Source organism: Hyla sarda, chromosome 9 (genome assembly GCF_029499605.1).
Source record: "Hyla sarda isolate aHylSar1 chromosome 9, aHylSar1.hap1, whole genome shotgun sequence".
Lineage (NCBI taxonomy): Eukaryota > Metazoa > Chordata > Amphibia > Anura > Hylidae > Hyla > Hyla sarda.
In genome coordinates, this window is record NC_079197.1 from 172,242,459 (window position 1) to 172,265,358 (window position 22,900).

Below are 22,900 nucleotides of genomic sequence, written 5' to 3' on the forward strand. Positions count from 1 at the left end.
AGCCTCTTACCCTGCACGGCTGGCACTGCTACCCCTCATGACCTGCACACGTTGTCCTGCATGCCTTCACCATCCTGCCTTACTTTACTCTGCAGATCATCTCACCCTGCTCATGTGGCACTGTCCAACCTGTAGTGGACACTCACCTCTGCACCCAGCTCTGCATGCTCTGCACCTACCCCTGCACCCCCCTGTCCACTCTTCCCTCACCCCATTACCCCTCCCCCCCCCCCTCCACCATCCTCACTCGTTTTTGGGGGTTCATCATCCACAGCTTGGGCCTACTCAAGGTCTTGAACATGAAATTTGATGGCAACTGAAAGATTCGCTGAGTCTTGAGGTGAGAGAGAAGCCTGGTGCGTTGTACTTGAGTGTGCACACGTGTGTCCCCAAATGTGTGTCCCCCATGTATGTCCCCCCATGTGTGTCCCCTCACCACCACCCCTCCACCAGAGGACGTGTGTCCCCCATGTGTGTCCCCCCACCACCACCCCTTCGCCAGAAGAAGACATGTGTCCGTGTACTTACATCTGTACGTTATCTGGTTGTATTGGGGTCCGGGAACTTCTTGTATCACTGTGTCACCCCCTGGAGCTGGCAGTGCTGGGTATACTGGTACCTGGGAGAGGGTTCTGGACAGGAGGGTGGCAGTGCTGGGTATACTGGTACCTGGGAGGGTTCTGGACAGGAGGATGGCAGTGCTGGGTATACTGGTACCTGGGAGAGGGTTCTGGACAGGAGGATGGCAGTGCTGGGTATACTGGTACCTGGGAGAGGGTTCTGGCCAGGAGGGTGGCAGTGCTGGGTATACTGGTACCTGGGAGGGTTCTGGACAGGAGGATGGCAGTGCTGGGTATACTGGTACCTGGGAGAGGGTTCTGGACAGGAGGGTGGCAGTGCTGGGTATACTGGTACCTGGGAGAGGGTGGCAGTGCTGGGTATACTGGTACCTGGGAGAGGGTTCTGGACAGGAGGGTGGCAGTGCTGGGTATACTGGTACCTGGGAGGGTTCTGGACAGGAGGATGGCAGTGCTGGGTATACTGGTACCTGGGAGGGTTCTAGCCAGGAGGATGGCAGTGCTGGGTATACTGGTATCTGGAGAGGGTTCTGGCCAGGAGGGTGGCAGTGCTGGGTATACTGGTACCTGGGAGGGTTCTGGACAGGAGAGTGGCAGTGCTGGGTATACTGGTACCTGGGAGAGGGTTCTGTACAGGAGGATGGCAGTGCTGGGTATACTGGTACCTGGGAGAGGGTTTTGGCCAGGAGGGTGGCAGTGCTGGGTATACTGGTACCTGGGAGAGGGTTCTGGCCAGGAGGGTGGCAGTGCTGGGTATACTGGTACCTGGGAGAGGGTTCTGGACAGGAGGATGGCAGTGCTGGGTATACTGGTACCTGGGAGAGGGTTCTGGCCAGGAGCGTGGCAGTGCTGGGTATACTGGTACCTGGGAGAGGGTTCTGGCCAGGAGGGTGGCAGTGCTGGGTATACTGGTACCTGGGAGAGAGTTCTGGCCAGGAGGGTGACAGTGCTGGGTATACTGGTACCTGGGAGAGGGTTCTGGACAGGAGGGTGGCAGTGCTGGGTATACTGGTACCTGGGAGAGGGTGGCAGTGCTGGGTATACTGGTACCTGGGAGAGGGTTCTGGACAGGAGGATGGCAGTGCTGGGTATACTGGTACCTGGGAGAGGGTGGCAGTGCTGGGTATACTGGTACCTGGGAGAGGGTTCTGGACAGGAGGGTGGCACTGCTGGGTATACTGGTACCTGGGAGAGGGTGGCAGTGCTGGGTATACTGGTACCTGGGAGAGGGTTCTGGCCAGGAGGGTGGCAGTGCTGGGTATACTGGTACCTGGGAGAGAGTTCTGGCCAGGAGGGTGACAGTGCTGGGTATACTGGTACCTGGGAGAGGGTTCTGGACAGGAGGGTGGCAGTGCTGGGTATACTGGTACCTGGGAGAGGGTGGCAGTGCTGGGTATACTGGTACCTGGGAGAGGGTTCTGGACAGGAGGATGGCAGTGCTGGGTATACTGGTACCTGGGAGAGGGTTCTGGCCAGGTGGGTGGCAGTGCTGGGTATACTGGTACCTGGGAGAGGGTTCTGGCCAGGAGGGTGGCAAAGCTCATACCACAACGTGCAGCAAAGATTACCATGTATTCAGTGACATATGGGACTGAACAGATTGAGGACTTGATGGAGGATCGGAGCGTGTGAAGGAATCGGCGTATACTTTTGCGTGCGCTCCATACATATGGATGCCATCATGTCTCCTGTGTGCATACGTGGCCTGTTGTCTCTATACCAGTGGATCTTCAACCGGCGGACCTCCAGATGTTGCAAAACTACAACTCCCAGCATGCCCGGACAGCCAACGGCTGTCCGGGCATGCTGGGAGTTGTAGTTTTGCAACATCTGGAGGTCTGCAGGTTGAAGACCCACTGCTCTATACAGTACCTGTATGTTCTGCAGGCTGCATGACTGTGTGTGGGTGGATTATATACTTGTATAGAATGATTTCACTGCTGTGAACCGGCGCATTTCAATGTGTCTGTGTGGGCGTCTGCACAGAGCTCTGTGTGTTCTATATATACAGCTTTGTGTGTGTTTCTGTGTGTTACCGTGTGTGTTCTGCTGGGAATGTGTGCCATTTTGTGCTGAGAATCCTTATCTTTTTTCCTGGGATTTGCTCGGGTGTGCATGACGCCGGTGTCTCGGTGTGCGCCGGTGTGCATGTGCGTCTAATAATGATTCGGGGATGTGCAGGTTATTTATTTTCGCCAGACACTACTTTGCTGTTTTTTCCCCTCTTCCATGAATCAGTATGCACCCAAGGCTTTGGATGTACAGGCCGGTGGTTTGTCGGAGAGCGTCCACATTTACCAGGCGGCATAAGAAATGTTCGGCAATCTTTGACCTTCATTAAAACGTAATGGTCCGGAATGCATAAACTCCATTTCCATTCATTTGCATATCTAGAAGTGCCATGAAGTGGTACCAGCGGGAACTTCTGCTGCCCCACTGTGATACTTGCAGTGGGTACTACCACTGGGTATTGTAGAGCAGCACCTGATCATTATATGTTATTATGGTGCACACAGATGTCTCAATGTTAAAGGGGTTAACCAGGAAAAAAAACTGGCTCCAGAAAGTTAAACAGATTTGTAAATTACTTCTATATAAAAAAAAAAATCTTAATCCTTTCAGTACTTATGAGCTGCTGAAGTTGAGTTGTTCTTTTCTGTCTAAGTGCTCTCTGATGGCACCTGTCTCGGGAACCGCCCAGTTTAGAAGGAAATCCCCATAGCAAACCTCTTCTACTCTGTGCAGTTCCCGAGACAAGCAGAGATGTCAGCAGAGAGCACTGTTGCCAAACAGAAAACAAGAACTCAGCTTCAGCAGCTGATAATTATTGAAAGGATTAAGATTTTTTAATAGAAGTCATTTACAAATCTGTTTAACTTTCTGGAGCCAGTTGATATAAAAAAAAAAGTTTTTTCCTGGAATACCCCTTTAAGATAGATCCGTTGACCCAGTACCTCACTGCCACCATTAAAGGGGACCCTGTTTTTAACTCTGGCTGGTGCATGCGTTTTCTTACTATTATATCACGTTGGTGGTTTTCGGAGCATTAAAGTGTACCCGTCAGATCCAACAAAAATTTATTTTTTTAATATATCACTCAGTACCTATTTCTGACCATGTACATGTAATTTTTATGTATCTAGCACCTTTATTTATTTTTTTATTACACTTTTAATTTAGCTCACTTGTCTGAATTCTTCTCAAAGGGAGGGGGCGTGGCCTCACTGTGCAGGTCTCCGCCCCCTCCCTCAGTATGCTGTCTGCTCACATCTCCCCTAGCATTAGCAAAACTACAACTCCCAGCATGTCCTGACTGACAGTAGCGGGACACAAGATGACAGTGGGAGGATTTTTCCTCCAGCTATGAGCCCTGCGCTCACAGCTGTCAATCAAGGAAGTGTGTCCATGACATAGGTGATGATGCATGGACACAGCAGGACTAGTATGTGTCCATGAATATACTATAAAACAGAAAGAGGCAGAGCTCCCCATGGGATGGTATTGCTGGATTCTAGGTGTGTTCGTGTGGGAACAAAAACTAGCAAAACTGCTCACCTTTGGTAGTTGGTGTATGAGCCACAACTACTGTTTCCGTAGGTATCTGGTGCCGCTTTTCCGGGGTCGGTGTGTAAAGATTCCAGGCTGATGGTTATAATGGAAAGAGATGCAGGAAAAAAATTGGATTGATAGCGCAATCCACTCAGATGTTGGTTTAAATAATAATCTTCTTTATTAAAGCCAAATCACAACGCGTTTCGAGGCTTACACATGCCTCTTCCTCAGGTAAAAACAGGCTTACATCATAGCTGATTGGTGAGACTTCTGAACACTGAAATCATCAATGTTCTGATGTGCAGTGCCAACTGACCTCTGTTCTCCAAGCGGTCAGACCTCCACTGATTTGGCTAGCTACCCCTGTCCTGTGAAAGGGGGAACAAATGTATCATTTTGGGATAACCAGCCATTGTAAAATTTGCCTTCTAAGAGCTGGTCTTGTCATAGAAGATGGTCAGTATACATAATATGTGGTGCAGCTGAAAAAATTTCAAATGTGGACTGGATTAAGGGGTGGTTGTCTCAAGGAGATGGTCCTTTGTAGTGGATCCATTGTGTTGGCCGTGGTGAAGTCCTATTCAACCAGGAACTTGCTTTGGTGGCCATTGTGGTCAACAGGAAGGGGAAGTCTATTCTAAAATTGCAAACAGAGGAAAGTGTCCAGCACCAGGAAGGCAGGTAAAACGTCCAGTTTATTGAGGCATCAGGATAAAACAAATACACTGGAGCGTAGTCGCCTACGCGTTTTGGGCTCTGGCGCCCTCAAGGGCGCCAGAGCCCAAAACGCGTTGGAGACTACGCCACCCTCCAGTCAGAGCACGGGAGCAGAGGCGAGGATTGGAGCGGACTCTCAAGTATTAGTCTATTCTAAAATGGATGTTATCTGCAAGGGAAGTGGATCTAGTGGATCGGGCAGGTCCATCCATTCATTGTAATGTGTGCCATGTTTTCTATAAAAAAAAAAATCTTCATCCTTCCAGTACTTATTAACTGCTGAATACTACAGAGGAAATTCTTTTCTTTTTGGAACACAGAGCTCTCGGCTGACATCACGAGCACAGTGCTCTCTGCTGACATCTCTGTCCATTTTAGGAACTGTCCAGAGCAGCATATGTTTGCTATGGGGATTTTCTCCTACTCTGGACAGTTCTTAAAATGGACAGAGATGTCAGCAGAGAGCACTGTGGTCGTGATGTCAGCAGAGAGCACTGTGTTCCAAAAAGAAAATAATTTACTCTGTAGTATTCTACAGCTAATAAGTACTGGAAGGATTTTTTAATAGAAGTAATTTACAAATCTGTTTAACTTTCTGGCACCAGTTTAAGAGTACCCCTTTAAGACATTGTACCTATGAGAATATTCCAGGGACACAATAAGGAGTTTACTAAGGCTGCATTTGCATCTCATTTTTACACTACGGGTGCCGGATCCGTCTGGGGGAGGGGCAAACCAGGCTCTACCGTACCCCCGTAGTGTAGTTTACTACGGTTTTAGGTCCGGTCAGGAAACCACTTACGGGTCAATACTGAGCTGATCGGAGTCACCGTTTGACTCCGGTCGGCTCATTAAAGTGAATGGAGTTCAGCGCTGGTCCAGCTGGGGTACAGGAGCGCCCGGTTTTCCCCTCCCCCAGCCGGATCCGGCACCCGTAGTGTAAAAATGAGATGGGAATGCAGCCTAAGTCTTGCTATTGAGAAGGCCATCACACCTACTTAGTAGATTCCAATTTGATCTAAGGAAGATGGAGAGACTCGTGAGCTTTAGTAGGGAAGTTCTCAAGCGGCCTTGATCATATGGTGTTGGTTTTTTGAGGAGCTATGGCGGTCCATGAAGTTCTGATGTTCTTTCCCTCTTTTTTTTGTATCCTCTGTAGATTATCACATTGCCCGTTCCCGGAGGAAAAGCGTCCCAGGGGGGAAACAGCCCAGCATGGACGCCCCTCCCACTGCCCCGTTCCGACCGTCGGTAAGTAACACATAGACAATGTATCCAATATCCTCATTTTCATGTGTTTTGGCCATTGTGAACGGAAAGAGGTCATGTCCTTGCCCTATTTACCAATGTAATGCGTCCTGATCAGGGGTGGTCAGTGAGAATGGTGACTTGTGCGCAGGGCCGTACTTATATCTCGTGCTGCCCTAGGCACTGAATACGCCGTAAAAACGGTATGCGTTAGACATGGATTATATTGCAGATTCAGATTCACCCTTAGACACAGAAAGTGGTGAAATCCATCACAAAACCTACAACACAATGGCCCTCATTTACTAAGACTGTTGTGTAGGTTTCTTTGTGGGTTTTAATTCCCTACTATTTTTTTCCCCCGGTATTTACTAAGGTTTCCCTACATTTTCCACTTTTCCCTACATTTTGCTTTTTTTATACGTGCTCTGATCTATCAGGTTTTCCTCAGCTAAAATCCATCACATTTTATGTGGAAACCTTATATGTTGGGTTTTTGTGAAAATGTCGGGAACGCGCCCCTTTTCGGAGAGCACGCCCCCCTTTTCCCGGTGACCATGCCCCCTTTTCAGGTTTTCTCAGCAAAATGGAGAGTAAGGCTGGGTTCACACCACGTTTTGTTAAATACGGTTCCCGTATACGGCTGGGAGGAGGGGGCGGGGCTTAATCGCGGCACCTGCACTCGGGAACCGTATTTAATGTATGCCGTATGCGGTTTCCCTACCGCAGGCAAAAACGTGGTCGACCGCATTTTTGCCTACGGTCGGGAAACCGCATACGGCCGAAAACGAAGCCGACCAGAGGCCGCAGTTCACTCCGGTCGGCTCATAGACATACATTAAATACGGTTCCCGAATACGGCGAGTGCGGGCCCCCCCTCCTCCCAGCCGTATACGGGAACCGTATTTAACAAAACATGGTGTGAACCCAGCCTTAGTCGGGTTTTTTCAATTCTGGCGCAAAATCTGTCGCAGACAGAATTTCTGGCGCAAAGCGACAGGATCTGGCGCACAACCCGACAAAACATGTCGGGTTTGCAATAATAAATGAGGGCCAATGAGCGGCTGCAAATCTAAAGGTAAAATTTGCAGCTGTTTTCATCCATGTGGATCCACCCAAAGGGGAAAAATTATTTCTTGTCTTTCAGTTATAATATGGCAGCAGCAGCTATATTAAAATTTATATATATATATATATATATAATTATTATTATTTTTTTTATGCAATTAAATGCTGCCCCTCCCTCACCACTGCCCCCTAGGCACAGGCCCATGAGGTTCGTTATGGCAAATATAGCCCTGCCCGTACTGTATAAGATGACTAGTGGACTGGCCAAATGAATTTGTAGGTAGTTGTTACGCCTGCGCTCCGTCCTGACTCGCCGGCCGTGAGCGCTCTCTGTCCCCGCTGTCGGCGGGGCTGGGATTCGCATTGCGGGACGTGCCCGCATGCGAATGTCAGCCCGTCACTCACCGTCCTCAGTGTCAGCGTCCTTTCTTCCCTGTAGCCCCGGCGCGCATGCCTCCGCGGGCGCCCGCGCGCCGGAGCTCTTACTCTTAAAGGGCCAGTACCCAATTAATTAAAGTGCTTGCACCTGTCCCCTGCTCCATAAATCTCTGCTCCTCCCTGCTTTCCCTGCTGGATCTTTGGTAGTCTATGCCATTGTGAAGTCCTGTGCTCCTGTTACTGTGTATCTGTTCCTTGTTACCCTACCTATCCTTTACCTGTGTTACGTGCCTGACCTTCTGCCATCTTGCCACGTCCTGCCAGTCTCCTTCTGTGCCATGTCACCCCCCCCAGCTACCTGTGTGGATGAGTCATGCCAGGGGTAGCCACATGGGTGCCGCCTGCCTCAGCAAGACCATCCCGCTTTGTGGCGGACTCTGGTAAAAACCAGCGGCACCTTAGACCCCGCTCCCTGGCACGGCTCACGTCTCCATCCACACAGGCCCAGAGGATCCACCTACCTGCCGTGATTCCTAACAGTAGTCAGACTTTGTTGACTAGTCAAGCCCCATAATTTTCTCTGGGAAAATAGGAGTTCTGATATGATGCCACTTTTTATTTGTGATTATGTTTTATCAGAAACTGCGAGCACAAATGTTTTTGGAGTCTGTCCCCCAAAAAAGGATGCGCACTGATAAAAGTTTCTGATAAAACATAATCACGCCCTTCATTGTACATTTGGAAAAACTTTAGACATATCGTCCAGACACGTCAAAAGTTTAGGTTGCACCAGGATGGCGAGTTATAAATTGGTGAAGTGCGCGGCATCTGACTCACTCCATGTACTAAAGCTGGGGAAAAAGTCCAATTTGATTGACATCCGGGGAGTGAAGTGTGCGCTGCCGTGCACTTCACTGGCTTATAAATCACAATTTCAGAGGGTCTAAGGTTCAAAATCGGTGCAATCTAAACTTTTGACCTGTCTACACAAAATGCCGAAAGTTTTTTCGAATAACAATAACGCTTAAACGTTATAGCAGAACTGGAGCGAAGGAAAGTGGAGCTATGGGTGACTGCTCCACCTTACTTTACTCCACTTTTGATAAGTCTCCCCCGTTTTAAAGGGATTCTCCACTGCTTTAACCTTCTTGGGGCAGTTAGGTAGTACTGTGGCTATATGTTATTACCCCTTTGTTTCCTGCTGGTAACGCTACTGTAGTTGGGTTATTTTTTACCTTATTTTCAAACCCGGAGGCTGGTTACTTCATTAGTTTGCTGGCTTTTTTCGACCACTGTTTTTTTTCAGCCGCCGCCATTTTTCCATCGCTATGTCACCCTGCAGGGTGTTGTGTTGGAGGCCGGCCTGCCCCACGCTCCGTACGTGCCCGCCTCCCGCGCTGATGAATATTCCACCGTCATAATCGCGGACCTCCTTCCTTTTAGTTTCTTATAAGCTGATTGGGCTGCTCGCGGCGAATCGGCTCCGTTGTTGGGCGCATGCGCAGTTCGTCCTCGGTCGGGAGGGTCATCTGCGCATGTGCCATTGTGTTTTCAGCTTCGGGACTGACGCGCTGGGGTATTGTTAACACTAACCTTGCCAGAAGGGAGTCCATGTGTGCTGGACAGCTCCCGAAGGTTTGCTAGGCGCTCTCTGGCAGATGACCCTCCCGACCGAGGGCGAACAGTGGTCGAAAAAAGCCAGCAAACTAATGAAGTAACCAGCTTCCGGGTTTGAAAATAAGGTAAAAAATAACCCAACTACAGTAGCGTTACCAGCAGGAAACAAAGGGGTAATAACATATAGCCACAGTACTACCTAACTGCCCCAAGAAGGTTAAAGCAGTGGAGGACCCCTTTTTAAGATCACATGGTGAACCTGTGCATTAAAGGGGGTACTCCGCCCCAAGGCATCTTTCAAAACACCTGGATGCAGGGCCAGAGATCATGGGAGGACCCAGGGCCCAGTGGTCGGAACGCCCCCCCCCCCCCCTCCCTTCATACGTTTTTTTCCACGACACTGCTCCTTTAACTGAATGCAGAGCAGGAAGTGTTACCATGAGGAACATAGATTAATAATCTGTTCGACCTACAATTATAAAAAGCCGCATAAGCTATTATTAGAGAATAGTGTAGATGGTCTTTGTGGATGCCTAGTGCTGGAGGTCACCCAGGGGAACTGATTCGATTCCTAAGTGGGTTAAGGTTCACATTATGTGCAGTTTTGATGCATTTTCTTATTTAAAGTATGGTTTCCAGAGAGATATTTTCATGAGGTGAAAGTGATTTGACCTATAATCGCATGTTAGTTGCTTTATGAAGATCTGACGTCTTTAGGCTGTGTTCACATGTTGCATTTTTACTGCATTTTGGCTGCGTGCTGTGATTTTCCAATGATACATTTGTAGTGATTTGCACAATTGCAGTAAACTAGCACTGAATAAAACCTGAGCAGAAAAACACAACATGTGAACCCAGCTGATAGCAGCAGTATACAGAGCTGGAGGGGAGGTGTGTGACTACTATATATCCTGATCCCATAGAGATAGCAACAGTATACAGATAGAGCTGGAGGGGAGGTGTATAACTACTATATATCCTGATCCCATAGAGATAACAGCAGTATACAGATAGAGCTGGAGGGGAGGTGGGTGACTATTATATATCCTAATCCCATAGATATAGAAGCAGCAGCATACAGATAGAGCTGGAGGGGAGGTATGTAACTACTATATATCCTAATCCCAAAGAGAGAGAAGCAACACTATTTAGATAACGATGAAGCGTACAACTAATATTCATCCTGGTCCCATAGCGATAGCAGCAGCAGTATACAGATAGAGCTGTAAGGGGAGGGGTCTGGAAGTTATCAGGAGAATCTGATATGTGATGATGTCATCCTGTAGATCACAGGAAGTCATCTGACCCAGGATTGACCACTTCCTCTAAAACGTTAAGCACTGGGATTTTCTATGGGTCAGACTGTTGATCACATGACCCAGTTACAGTAATGAACTGAATGGATGATGCTGGTGCTGTAGGACTAGTGCTGGTGAGTGTGCACTATTAGGAATCAATAGGTTTGTCTGATATGTATCCAGTGTGTGTGTGGCCACCTTACCCTCCGTGTGGGGTCAGATTAGTGGCCCCATTTATCTTTAAGTACATGGACAACTCCGCCAAACTAATTAACCCAGATATTATAATTACGGCTCCTGCAAACAATTACACATATGTTGTCCCATAGGAAGCACCACGTGAACTAGATGAATGGGATCCACTTATCTCCCATTACACAGCTGACGGCCGCACCAGACTGGGGAAGCCTTTATTAGGAGGCGTTCAGGAATCCTGCCCATTCTTACATATATACAGCCTAATCCCTGCAAAGTCACAGAACACTAATACACTTTGTAATTAATCACTGTTTTCAGTACATCCGCTTGCTGTCAAAGGCTGAAAACACTTGTCATGTGCAGCTTTGTCTCCAGGTATCGCACAGTAGTGCTGGCATTGTGTTTGCCTTACACATTGTAACAAACCTTCTGAGGTTGGCATGAAGAGGCAAAGTAATTGACAGATCTTAAAGGGTTACTCCACTGATAAACATTTTTTTTTAAATCAATTGGTGCCAGAAAGTTAAACAGATTTGTAATTTACTTCTATTTAAAATTCTCAATCCTTCCAGTACTTATCAGCTGCTGCATACTACAGAGGAAGTTCTTTTCTTTTTGAATTTCCTTTCTGTCTGACCACAGTGCTCTCTGCTGACACCTATGTCCATTTTAGGAACTGTCCTGTGTAGGAGCAAATGCCCAAAGCAAACTTCTCCTGCCCTGGACAGTTCCTGACACAGACAGATGTGTCAGCAGAGAGCACTGTGGTCAGACAGAAAAGAAATTCAAAAAGAAAAGAACTTCCTGTGTAGTATACAGCAGCTGATAAGTACTGGAAGCATTAAGATTTTTTAATAGAAGTCATTTACAAATCTGTTTAACTTTCTGGCACCTGTTCATTTAAAAATAATAATAATAATAATAATAATAATGTTTTCCAGTGGAGTACCTCTTCAAACATGGCCAGGAATGGGAACACGTATATATGAGTGGCAGGACTGTGCCAGCGAGACCTGTATGCCAAGCACAAGCATGGTCTGACCCTCGAGACCAGTACATGGCTAATAGTCTCTGATAAATATGACCTGGGTATTCTGTTTTTTTTTGGGCCATTCTAAAGCGCAGTAGGTAACAAGCTCTGCACCCCTTTGTATTGTATCATCCTACGACTTGTGATAGCTGAAGGAAAAGGGTGCAGCTATACTGGGTGCACATGCCCCATCCTGCAGGACAGTAGTACTATATTAAAGGGGACCTCTCACCAAATAAACTTTTGATATATTTTAGATTAATGAATGTTGAATAACTTTCCAATAGCATGTTAATGAAAAATATGCTTCTTTCTATTGTATTTTTCCCGATCAGTCCTGTCAGCAAGCATTTCTGACTCATGCTGGAGTCCTAAACACTCAGAGCTGCCAGCCTGCTTTGTTCACAGCCAAACAGGCTGTGAACAAAGCAGGCTGGCAGCTCTGAGTGTTCTCCTTTGTGAACAAAGCAGACTGGCAGCTCGTAGTGTTTAGGACTCCAGCATGAGTCTGAAATGCTTGCTGCCAGGACTGGTAGGGAGACCCCTAGTGGTCATTTCTTCAAAGTGGAAAATTAAATAGAAAGAAGCATATTTTTTAATAACATGCAATTGTAAAGTTATTCTGCATACATTAATCTATAATATATCAAAAGTTTTTTTGATGAGAGGTACCCTTTAAAGGGGTACTCCAGTGGAATTTTTTTTTTTTTAAATCAACTGCTGCCAGAAAGTTAAACAGATTTGTAAATTACTTCTATTAAAAATTCTTAATCCTTCCTGTGCTTATTAGCTGCTAAATACTACAGAGGAAATTATTTTCCGTTTGAAACACAGAGCTGTCTGTTGACATCATGACCACAGTGCTCTCTGCTGACATCTCTGTCCATTTTAGAAACTGTCCAGAGTAAAAGGAAATCCCCATAGCAAACATATGCTGTTCTGGACAGTTCTTAAAATGGACAGAGATGTCAGCAGAGAGCACCGTGCTCATGATGTCAGCAGAGAGCTCTGCGTTTCAAAAAGAAAAGAATTTCCTCTGTAGTATTCAGCAGCTAATAAGTACAGGAAGGATTAAGATTTTTTTAATAGAAGTAATTTACAAATCTGTTTAACTTTCTGGCACCAGTTGATTTAAAAAAAAAATAAAAGTTTTTCACTGGAGTACTCCTTTAAAAATCTTAATCCTTCCAGTACTTATCAGCTGCTGTATACTACAGAGGAAGTTGTATTTCTTTCTGGAGTTCTCTTCAATCTGACCACAGTGCTCTCTGCTGCCTCCTCTGTCTGTATCAGGAACTGTCCAGAGCAGGAGAGGTTTGCTATGGGGATTTGCTTGTACTCTGGACAGTTCCTGAGACAGACAGAGGAGGCAGCAGAGAGCACTGCGGTCAGACAGAAAAGAATTCCAGAAAGAAATGCAACTTCCTCTGTACTATACAGCATCTGATAAGTACTGGAAGGATTAAGATTTTTAAATAGAAGTAATTTACTAATCTGTATAACTTTCTGGCACCAGTTGATTTAAAAAAAATTGTTTTCCACCGGAGTACCCCTTTAAGACTTGTGATGGGTGGGGAATAGTTTGCATTGACCTCTGATTGGACTGAATAGTAATAACTACAGTCTGAGCAACCGTGGTGTGACATAGACAAGATGGAGCGCCTGTCCTCTGGGGCACCCTGTGAAGTTGGTGTCCTGATGGGGTTTTTGGGAGCCTATTGTAATGAGGTGCAAGTGCTTGGTGGACACTGGAGAGTCGTAGAGCAGGTGTAACAGGTTCTTTACCTAAAACTCAACTAGGGTTGCCACCTGGCCGGTATTTTAGCGGCACATCCGGTATTTTGGCCACCTTGCCGGTATTTTTAGCTGAGTCCAACACTAGGTGGAGAGCACGGGCGCGAAGCGCCCCCCCCAGCGCCACCAGCTGGGTCCAACACTAGGGGGCTAGGAAGTTAGATGGTGAAATGATTAATATTTTTTAATAGAAGTAATTTACAAATCTGTTTCTTTCTGGAACCAGTTGATATATAAAAAAAAGTTTTTTCCTGGAATACCCCTTTAAACAGATTTGTAAATTACTTCTATTAAAAAATATTAATCCTTTCAGTACTTATGAGCTTCTGAAGTTAAGGTTGTTCTTTTCTGTCTAAGTGCTCTCTGAGGACACCTGTCTCGGGAACCGCCCAGTTTAGAAGCAAATCCCCATAGCAAACCTCTTCTAAACTGGGTGTTTCCAGAGACAGGTGTCATAGATCATAGATCAGAGAGGACTTAGACAGAAAAGAACAACCTTAACTTCAGAAGCTCATAAGTACTGAAAGGATTAATATTTTTTAATAGAAGTAATTTACAAATCTGTTTGACTTTCTGGAGCCAGTATATATATATATATATATATATATATATATATATATATAAAAAAAAAGTTTTTTCTGGAATACCCCTTTAATTATGCAAATTAGCATGGCCGGTATTTATTTTTTGCAAAAAAGGCAACACTAAGTGTAACTCTGATGTTGGTCCAACGGCAGGGTAACTGTTTAAGGGTACGTTCACATGGACGGATTCGCAGCGTATTTTATGCTGTGGATCTGCCGACAATGGACCCTACAGTGATGCCTCTGTCTGTGTCTGCTCATAGCGCCAAACCGCCGCTACGAGCAGACAAGCAATATACCCGCACACATTGCGGCTGCTCTCGGCCTAGCTCAGGGAGCAGGGGGATAGGCCTGCAAAGTGTGTGAGCACACTGCGCATGAGCTCGGCGACTCACACATCGCAGCGTGTCTGCTCTTAGCGGCAGATTGCTGCTTTGAGCAGGCACAGATGGAGGCAACACTGTAGGGTCCTTTGGCGGCGGATCCGCAGCGTAAAATACGCTGCGGATCAGTCCGTGTTAACGTACCCTAAATCTACCGGCAACATCATAGGCATGCAAGTCTATAAGACTTCTAGGAAATCTGTATGCTGATCTCTAGAGATGAGCGAACTTACAGTAAATTTGATTCGTCACAAACTTCTCGGCTCGGCAGTTGATGACTTTTCCTGCATAAATTAGTTCAGCTTTCCGGTGCTCCGGTGGGCTGGAAAAGGTGGATACAGTCCTAGGAGACTCTTTCCTAGGAATGTATTCACCTTTTCCAGCCCACCGGAGCACCTGAAGGCTGAACTAATTTACGCAGGAAAAGTCATCAACTGCCGAGCCGAGAAGTTCGTGACGAATGGAATTTCGCTCATCTGTAAGTTCGCTCATCTCTACTGATCTCTTTAGTCTTGAGCCACGAAGTTGCCCTGTCCTAAAGATACCCTATTAAGAGTGGTGACACAGGGATTTTAGTGTTCTTCCTGTTGTTATTTTGTCCAGACCATTTTTGGAGTTTGGTGACATTATGTCCAATTTGCTTTTTTTTCCCTCCTTTTGGTTTAGTTCCAATACACACAATGGAAATAAACATGTGTATAGCAAAACCTGTGTTACTGCAATCCTTTTCTGTGAGAAATACTTCATTTTCTAGAAACATTTCAGGGGTGCCGACATTTACGGCCATGACTGTAGATAACGTGTAGACATGATGGAGAACCTTTCATTGCTGGACTCTATGACCGTCCATGTCTCTTGTTTCTCCATGCAGCAAGGATTCCTGAGCCGACGCCTGAAGAGCTCTATAAAGAGGACAAAGAGTCAGCCCAAGCTGGACCGAACCAGCAGCTTCCGGCAGATCCTTCCACGGTTCCGGAGCGCTGATCATGATAGGTAAAGTGTCGTCCCTTCTCCATTATTCCAGGGCTATTACCCAATGTGTTTGGTCCTAATTGCAAAAAGCTACTAAATCCAGCATACATGACAGCTGAGGGTGGAGGTCCAACTGCTGGGAGGCTCGCCATGATTGGCGTGGCAGCGCTTCTGCTTGACGTCTGCTCCATTCACCCTCTATGGTGAGTGCCCATATATCTTCAGGAGTCCTTACACAGTGAATGGAGTAATGGCCGGGCATTGCCTGCTAGTGGTGGCGCCTGCATAACATGCCTCCAGGATCCCTTATGATTGATCCTTAAAGAGGTACTCCGTCCTTAGACTTCTTATCCCCAATTTAAAGGATAGGGGAGGAGATGTCTGATCGCGGAGGCCCTGCCGCTGGGGACCCCTGCGATCTCCTTGCTGCACCTGACGTTCTTTTAGAGTGTCGGGTGCAGTGCCGGAGGCTCATGACATCATTTCCGTGCCCCGCTTGTGAGTTCACGGTCACATCCCCTCAATGCAAGTCTATGGGAGGGGCCGTCAAGCCCCCTCCCATAGACTTGCATTGAGAGGGCATGACTGTGACCTCATGAGCATCCATTGCCAGTCATTCGGCACAAAGCAAACTTTGCTCCGTGCACCGGATGTCTGGGGTGCCGCAGCCTGAAACACACTGTACTAATAGACAGATCGCCCCGGGTGTCATTCCTTACACCCGATGTGATCGTCCATGATATAGCAGAGATGCGGAGCGGCTCTATGCAGCGCTCACATCTCTGCATTATACTCCGGCCAGCCAGTGATGTGAATAGAAATTCACATCACTCATTCATATTTTCCGCCCAGAGTGGGGATTGGCCGGATAGTGGCAGCCAATCACAGCTCTCAGCGGGAAATATGAATGAGTGAGTGGCTGGAGTACAGAGAAGAGATCTGAGCGCAGGAGAAAGCTGCTCTGCATCTCAGGGATGAATGATGAAGGATGATTGCAGCGGATGTCAGGAGTGACATCCCTGTGAACTTTCCTTAACTGCAGGTACTACTGCTCCCAACATGGAGCACACTCTGCTCCATGCTGGGAGCTGTAGTACCTGCATTAATAGACAGATCGCAACAAGTGTTACTCCTGACACCCACTGTGATCCTCCTGTATAATGTGTAGATGCGGGCGTCTACTCTTCTATGGTCCCCTGCACTGACATGTGTGTGTATATATATATATATATATATATACACCTATTCATATTTCCCGCAGAGAGCTGTGGTTGGCCAGATGGTTCCAGCCAATCACAGCTCTCTGCGGGAAATGCCGGCTGCATCTATACATTATACAGGAGGATCGCAACGGGTGTCAGAAGTATAGGTACTACTACTCCCATCATGGAACAGTGTGTACCATGCTGTGAGTAGTAGTACTACCTAAAAAATAAAAAAGTGAAAAACACACACACAACATTTTTATTATTGTTGGCTAAGTTTTTAGTGCCCTGCCTGCCCACATAAATTGATCCCTGTTTTAAAAACTAATAAATAATTTGTTATAAAAAAGATACATTTCGTTAGATACAAATTATTCCATCACTACTGTATCTTTTTTATTATAATTTTTTAATGCTACCTTACGGATCGTCCAAAAAAGAATAAAAACCACCTGCAAAAATGCCAAATTATATCCCACATGTCGCTTTTCTTGGCGTTTTTTTACTCCCACTTCTATGGGAGAAAAACGCCACTATTTCAGGAAAAAAACACCATAGGCTCAACATACTGTGACTTTGCAAAACCACCAAGGAGCTGAAAAACACCCAAAAAAGAGTGAAAAAACACCAAAAGGATAAAAAAAAACGCCAAACTGAAAAACGCAAAGTGGAAAAATTATTTTGCGATTTCTCATTGATTTAAAGCTAACATCTGGCCGCAGCGTTTTTTCAATGAAAAAACTCAATGGGGTCTGTTTTGCAGTTTTTTGGGGAAAATTTACAAAAAAAAAACCAAGTAGAAACTTAGCCTAAGAGTACAAAACACCAACCAGGCTCCAAACTGCCTTACGCATTTTGGGAAGTTAACCCCTTAATCAAGGGCTGCCACAGACTGACACATACTGAATAAAATAGTCTTACATGTAAAATGGTCACATGACCCCTCTACGTAAAAAAAAAAACTGGACTGGAACCGAAAAGACACATAAACTGTGAAACAGATTATAAAGGGAAACGCAGAGCTGTTCATATAACAAAATAACAATCCACATTGTAGGATTTTAACAAAAACATGCTAAGTATGTATATAAAAAACCGCATTGCGGCCAACATTGTAAAACAAAAATAATTGTGCCTACTAAAATTTTTAATTATTTTTGTGTCTTCTTGGTTCCAATCCAGTTTTCTTTTATATGTACGGGGTTATGTTACCAAAGTCAGACTATATTATTCAGTTTGTGTTAATCTGTGGCAGGCCATGATTAAGGGTGTACACACCCCGAAACGTGTCAGTTTGGCGCCCGGTTGGTGTGTTGTACTGTTGGATTTTAAGAAGATAGAATAAAGAAGTCTTTATATTCCTGATATGCTGGTCACATGTTCTCTTCTATTAATCATATGATGGGGCCGCAGCACTTAGGGCCGTTCTGTGAGCTGATAGATTGGCGACAGTGCATGCGGTGACCTGTGCTTGTTTTACTTGTCATTGTATTTATCGTGCTCCATTTATGGCTCACTGTACAATACACATCCATAGATATCTTCTCCCAGACTTATCCCCCGTTTTGTCCTCCACAGGGCACGTCTCATGCAGGCTTTTAAAGAGTCGCACTCCCACGAGTCCTTGCTCAGTCCCAGCAGTGCGGCGGAGGCTTTGGATCTGAATCTGGATGAGGATTCGGTGGTGAAACCCGTGCACAGCAGCATCCTGGGACAGGAGTTTTGCTTTGAGGTAAGAAGCTGCGTCAATGACCTAGCCGCTTGACTTCTTAAAGGGGTACTCCACTGCCCCTGCGTTCGAAACATTTTGTTCAGGCTGCGGGGGTTGTAACGTCATGGCCACGCCCCTCGTGGTGTTACACCACACCCCCTCAATGCAAGTCTATGGGAGGGGGCGTGGCCTCCGCCACGCCCCCTCCCATAGAATTGCATTGAGGGGGCGTGGCTGTGACGTAACAAGGGGCATGGCTGTGACGTAACAAGGGGCGTGGCTGTGACGTAACAAGGGGCGTGGCTGTGACATCACGACCCCTGCAGTCCGCACCCAGCTTTCGGAACAAAATGTTCCGAATGCTGGGGCAGTGGAGTACCCCTTTAAAAATCCACAATAAAGGCCCTGAACAATGATCACTACTCCTATCATACTCCAAACTCCTATCATACTCCAATCCATACAATCCTGCAGACTCTACTTGTTTTGCACTCCAGAGGATTTGCCACATGAATGGGAATTGTGCAACACTACCCATGTGCAGATGCCAGCGGAATACTACAGAGGAAATTCTTTTCTTTTTGGAATGCTCTCTGATGACATCACGAGCACAGTGCTCTCTGCTGATGTTATTATAATAATAATAACACTTTATTTATTGTTGTCCTTAGTGGGATTTGAACCCAAGTCCCCAGCACTGCAAGGCAGCAGTGCTAACCACTGAGCCACAATGCTGCCCTTAGCATACATCTGCTATGCATGGTTGCTAAAATGGACAGAGATGTCAGCAGAGAGCACTGTGCTCGTGATGTCATCAGTGTTAAAAAAAGAAAGGAATTTCCTCTGTAGCATTCAGCAGCTAATAAGTACTAGAAGGATTAAGATTTTTTAATAGAAGTAATTTACAAATATGTTTAACTTTCTGCCACCAGTAGATTTAAAAGAAAAAGGTTTTCACCGGAGTACACGTTTAAAGGGGTGCCCAGGATTGTCCAGGATTAGAAAAATGCAGCTTGTTTTTTGCAAAAAGAACATCACTCCTGTGTAGTACTGCAGCTCAGTCCCATTCACTTCAATGGAGGAGAGCCGCAATACCAGACACAACCAGCGGACAAGAGTGGTGCTGTCTAATACTGGACATACCCTTTAAAGGGAACCTGTCAGCAGAATAATGCTGCTCTGACCACAGGCAGCATAAAACAGACACAGGCTTCTTATCACTGTGTACGATTTGTTCTGAAATGCTGCAGCTTTTTTTAAGGGAAATCATAGTTATCTGGAAACCAGACTTCAGGTACCCCTAAAAGCCTTGTTCACATGAGGCAAAAAATGTGGATTTTGACATGAAAACTTCACCAATTTTTGCAGCAAAATCCATACAGCTTTTCCCTTAAAAACAAAACCCATGTCCTGTTGTTTTTGAAGAGGTTGGAAAAACATAGCAGCTTCCTTCCAGGTACAGCACCTCCCGTGTCCTCAGGTTGTGTGTGGTATTGCAGCTCAGATCCATTAAAGTATCTGGAGCGGAGTTTTAATACCACATACAACCAGAGGATAGGTGTGGAGCTGTTCTTGGAAGGAAGCAGCTGTTTTTTGTCTAATCCTGGATAGCCTCTTATATACCACACAGAAAATAAAGTAATATGTCACTTTTTCCACACGACTCTGCAGTTCGGAGATGACTGTGGCACAGCAGCCGGGAGCAAGGTTGTTGCCCGTGTGCTCAAGATCTTAATGTTTTTGGTCTCTCTTTTTAGGTGACCACCGCATCGGGGACGAAGTGCTTTGCGTGCCGCTCAGCTGCTGAAAGGGACAAGTGGATAGAAAACCTTCAGAGAGCTGTGAAGCCCAACAAGGTAAGGAACTTACTCTAGTGCACCGTTTCCCAACCAGGGTGCCTCCAGCTGTTGCAAACCTACAACTCCCAGCATGCCCGGACAGCCAAAGGCTCTTTTTACAGCAGAGGAGCAACTGCAACTATCCTAAACTGCCATGACAACTTCTCCTGACCCCAACCCATCTCTGCAGTTTTCTTATCCTTCCCTGCTATACTAAGAAAAAATCCCAAATTTTATATATATTGCCACACACTGTACCCATGCATATAATACTGCCATACAATATGCCCTCTGAATTAAATAGTTCCACTAATTGTAACCCTAAATATAACGCTGCCAGACACTCTACCCTCTGAATATAACCCTGCCACACAGTGTTATATATAACCCTGCCACACACTGTGCTCCCTATATATATATAACCCTGCCAGACACTGTGCTCCCTATATATAACCCTGCCAGACACTGTGCTCCCTATATATATAACCCTGACAGACACTGTGCTCCCTATATATATAACCCTGCCAGACACTGTGCTCCCTATATATATATAACCCTGCCAGACACTGTGCTCCCTATATATATAACCCTGCCAGACACTGTGCTCCCTATATATAACCCTGCCAGACACTGTACCCTGCGAAAATAACCCTGCCACACTCTGTGCTCCCTATATATAACCCTGCCACACTCTGTGCTCCCTATATATAACCCTGCCACACACTGTACCCTCCGAATATAACCCTGCCAGACACTGTGCTCCCTATATATAACCCTGCCACACACTGTGCTCCCTATATATAACCCTGCCAGACACTGTGCTCCCTATATATAACCCTGCCAGACACTGTACCCTGCAAATATAACCCTGCCACACACTGTGCTCCCTATATATATAACCCTGCCAGACACTGTACCCTCCGAATATAACCCTGACACACACTGTGCTCCCTGATACACACTGATAGGGAAACATTGATGTATGGGGTGTATAGTGTGTATATGTATTGTATGTGATGTGTGACATTGCATACAGTACTGTACAGTTCTTTAAATACCTTCAGGGGGGACAGAATGTCCTCCATTACGATCCTGCCGACTACAGCTCTATAGGAAAGGAAGGGGAGGGCAGCCAGCAGCTCATTGGATGCCTGCAGCAAGATGCTGCAGGCTATTGGCTATGGCTGCACTGGGGGGGCGGGGCTTACACAGAGCTCACAGTGGAAGCCTGTATGAGTTAGCAGGACAGCATGTGAGTAACAGGAGGCAGAACGGGGCACACGGGGCACATTAAATAACTATCTGTCATTTGCTGAAGTTGTCAGCGCTGTCAGATAGCTGTTTGTACGATGGCCCCGACACACAGCAGCATCATATGTCGAGGCTGCCTTCAACATACGATGGGCTCTGAGAGGCCATCATATGTTGAAATGATCATATGTCGAGGCCATCATAAGTCGAGGGGTCACTGTATAAAACCCTGCCACACACTGTGCCCTCTGAATATAATAGTTTCACTAATTGTAACCCTAAATTTAACACTGCCAGACACTGTACCCTCTGAATATAACCCTGCCACACACTGTGCTCCCTATATATAACCCTGCCACACACTGTGCTCCCTATATATAACCCTGCCACACACTGTGCTCCCTATATATATAACCCTGCCAGACACTGTACCCTCCGAATATAACCCTGACACACACTGTGCTCCCTATATAAAACCCTGCCACACACTGTGCCCTCTGAAAATAATAGTTTCACTAATTGTAACCCTAAATATAACACTGCCAGACACTGTACCCTCTGAATATAACCTGCCACACACTGTGCTCCCTATATATAACCCTGCCACACACTGTGCTCCCTATATATAACCCTGCCACACATTGTGCCCTCTGAATATAATAGTTCCACTAATTGTAACCCTAAATATAACACTGCCAGACACTTTACCCTCTGAATATAACCTGCCACACACTGGTCCTTCTGAAATTAACCCTGCCACAGACTTTAACCCAAAATATAACCCTTCCAGACACTCTATTCTCTGAATATAATCCTGCCACACACTGTGCCACCTTAATAAAATCCTTCCACACATTATGCCCCCTAAATATAGTACTGCCACACATGATTATATTCAGGGGCATAGAACTTGGGGGAAATGTTTGTTTTGCATTGTTGAAATGATAAGTGGAAGAGCAGGAAACCTAAACGGGAACTGTAAAGGAGAGACCATTAAGGGGAATAAGTGATATAACAGGGCACATAGAGAAGTAGAGCTGGGGGAGAGCAGGGCACATGTGGGGGAGAGCAGGGCACATATGAGGCAGAGCAGGGCACATGTGGGGGAGAGCAGGGCACATATGGGGCAGAGCAGGGCACATATGGGGCAGAGCAGGGCACATGTGGGGCAGAGCAGGGCACATATGGGGCAGAGCAGGGCACATGTGGGGGAGAGCAGGGCACATATGAGGCAGAGCAGGGTACTAGGGGGAGAGCAGGGCACATATGGGGCAGAGCATGACACTTGTGGTGGAGAGCAGGGCACATATGGTAGAGGAAGGAACATATGGGTCAGAGTAAGGCACATGTGGAAAAGAAAATGGCACATATGGGGTAGAGAAAGGAACATATGGGTCAGAGCATGGCACATATGAGGGGCACAAGAAGATAGGACCACTCTTCCCCATCATACAGTTACCCTTCTTGCTGAGGCTGCT

General features: G+C 46.3%; 1 protein-coding gene across 16 annotated transcripts in view; it reads left to right on the forward strand.

Annotated features, from left to right (window-relative positions):
- SYNGAP1 (synaptic Ras GTPase activating protein 1) overlaps positions 1–22,900 on the forward strand; it is a 343,920-nt gene that overhangs the window by 210,756 nt on the left and 110,264 nt on the right. For 13 of the 16 annotated variants that reach the window (XR_008847792.1, XM_056539466.1, XM_056539472.1 and 10 more), the window contains exons 4-7: positions 6,007–6,098; positions 15,317–15,438; positions 18,201–18,354; positions 20,091–20,189. Coding sequence is in view for 15 of the 16 variants with exons in the window: in XM_056539466.1 (XP_056395441.1) it covers positions 6,007–6,098; positions 15,317–15,438; positions 18,201–18,354; positions 20,091–20,189 (467 nt within the window). In the remaining variant the exon portion in view is untranslated. Of the gene's footprint in view, positions 1–274; positions 341–495; positions 533–2,602; positions 2,923–6,006; positions 6,099–15,316; positions 15,439–18,200; positions 18,355–20,090; positions 20,190–22,900 lie in introns of those variants that run through there. The other 3 variants (XM_056539478.1, XM_056539476.1, XM_056539479.1) reach the window with 3 other exon arrangements.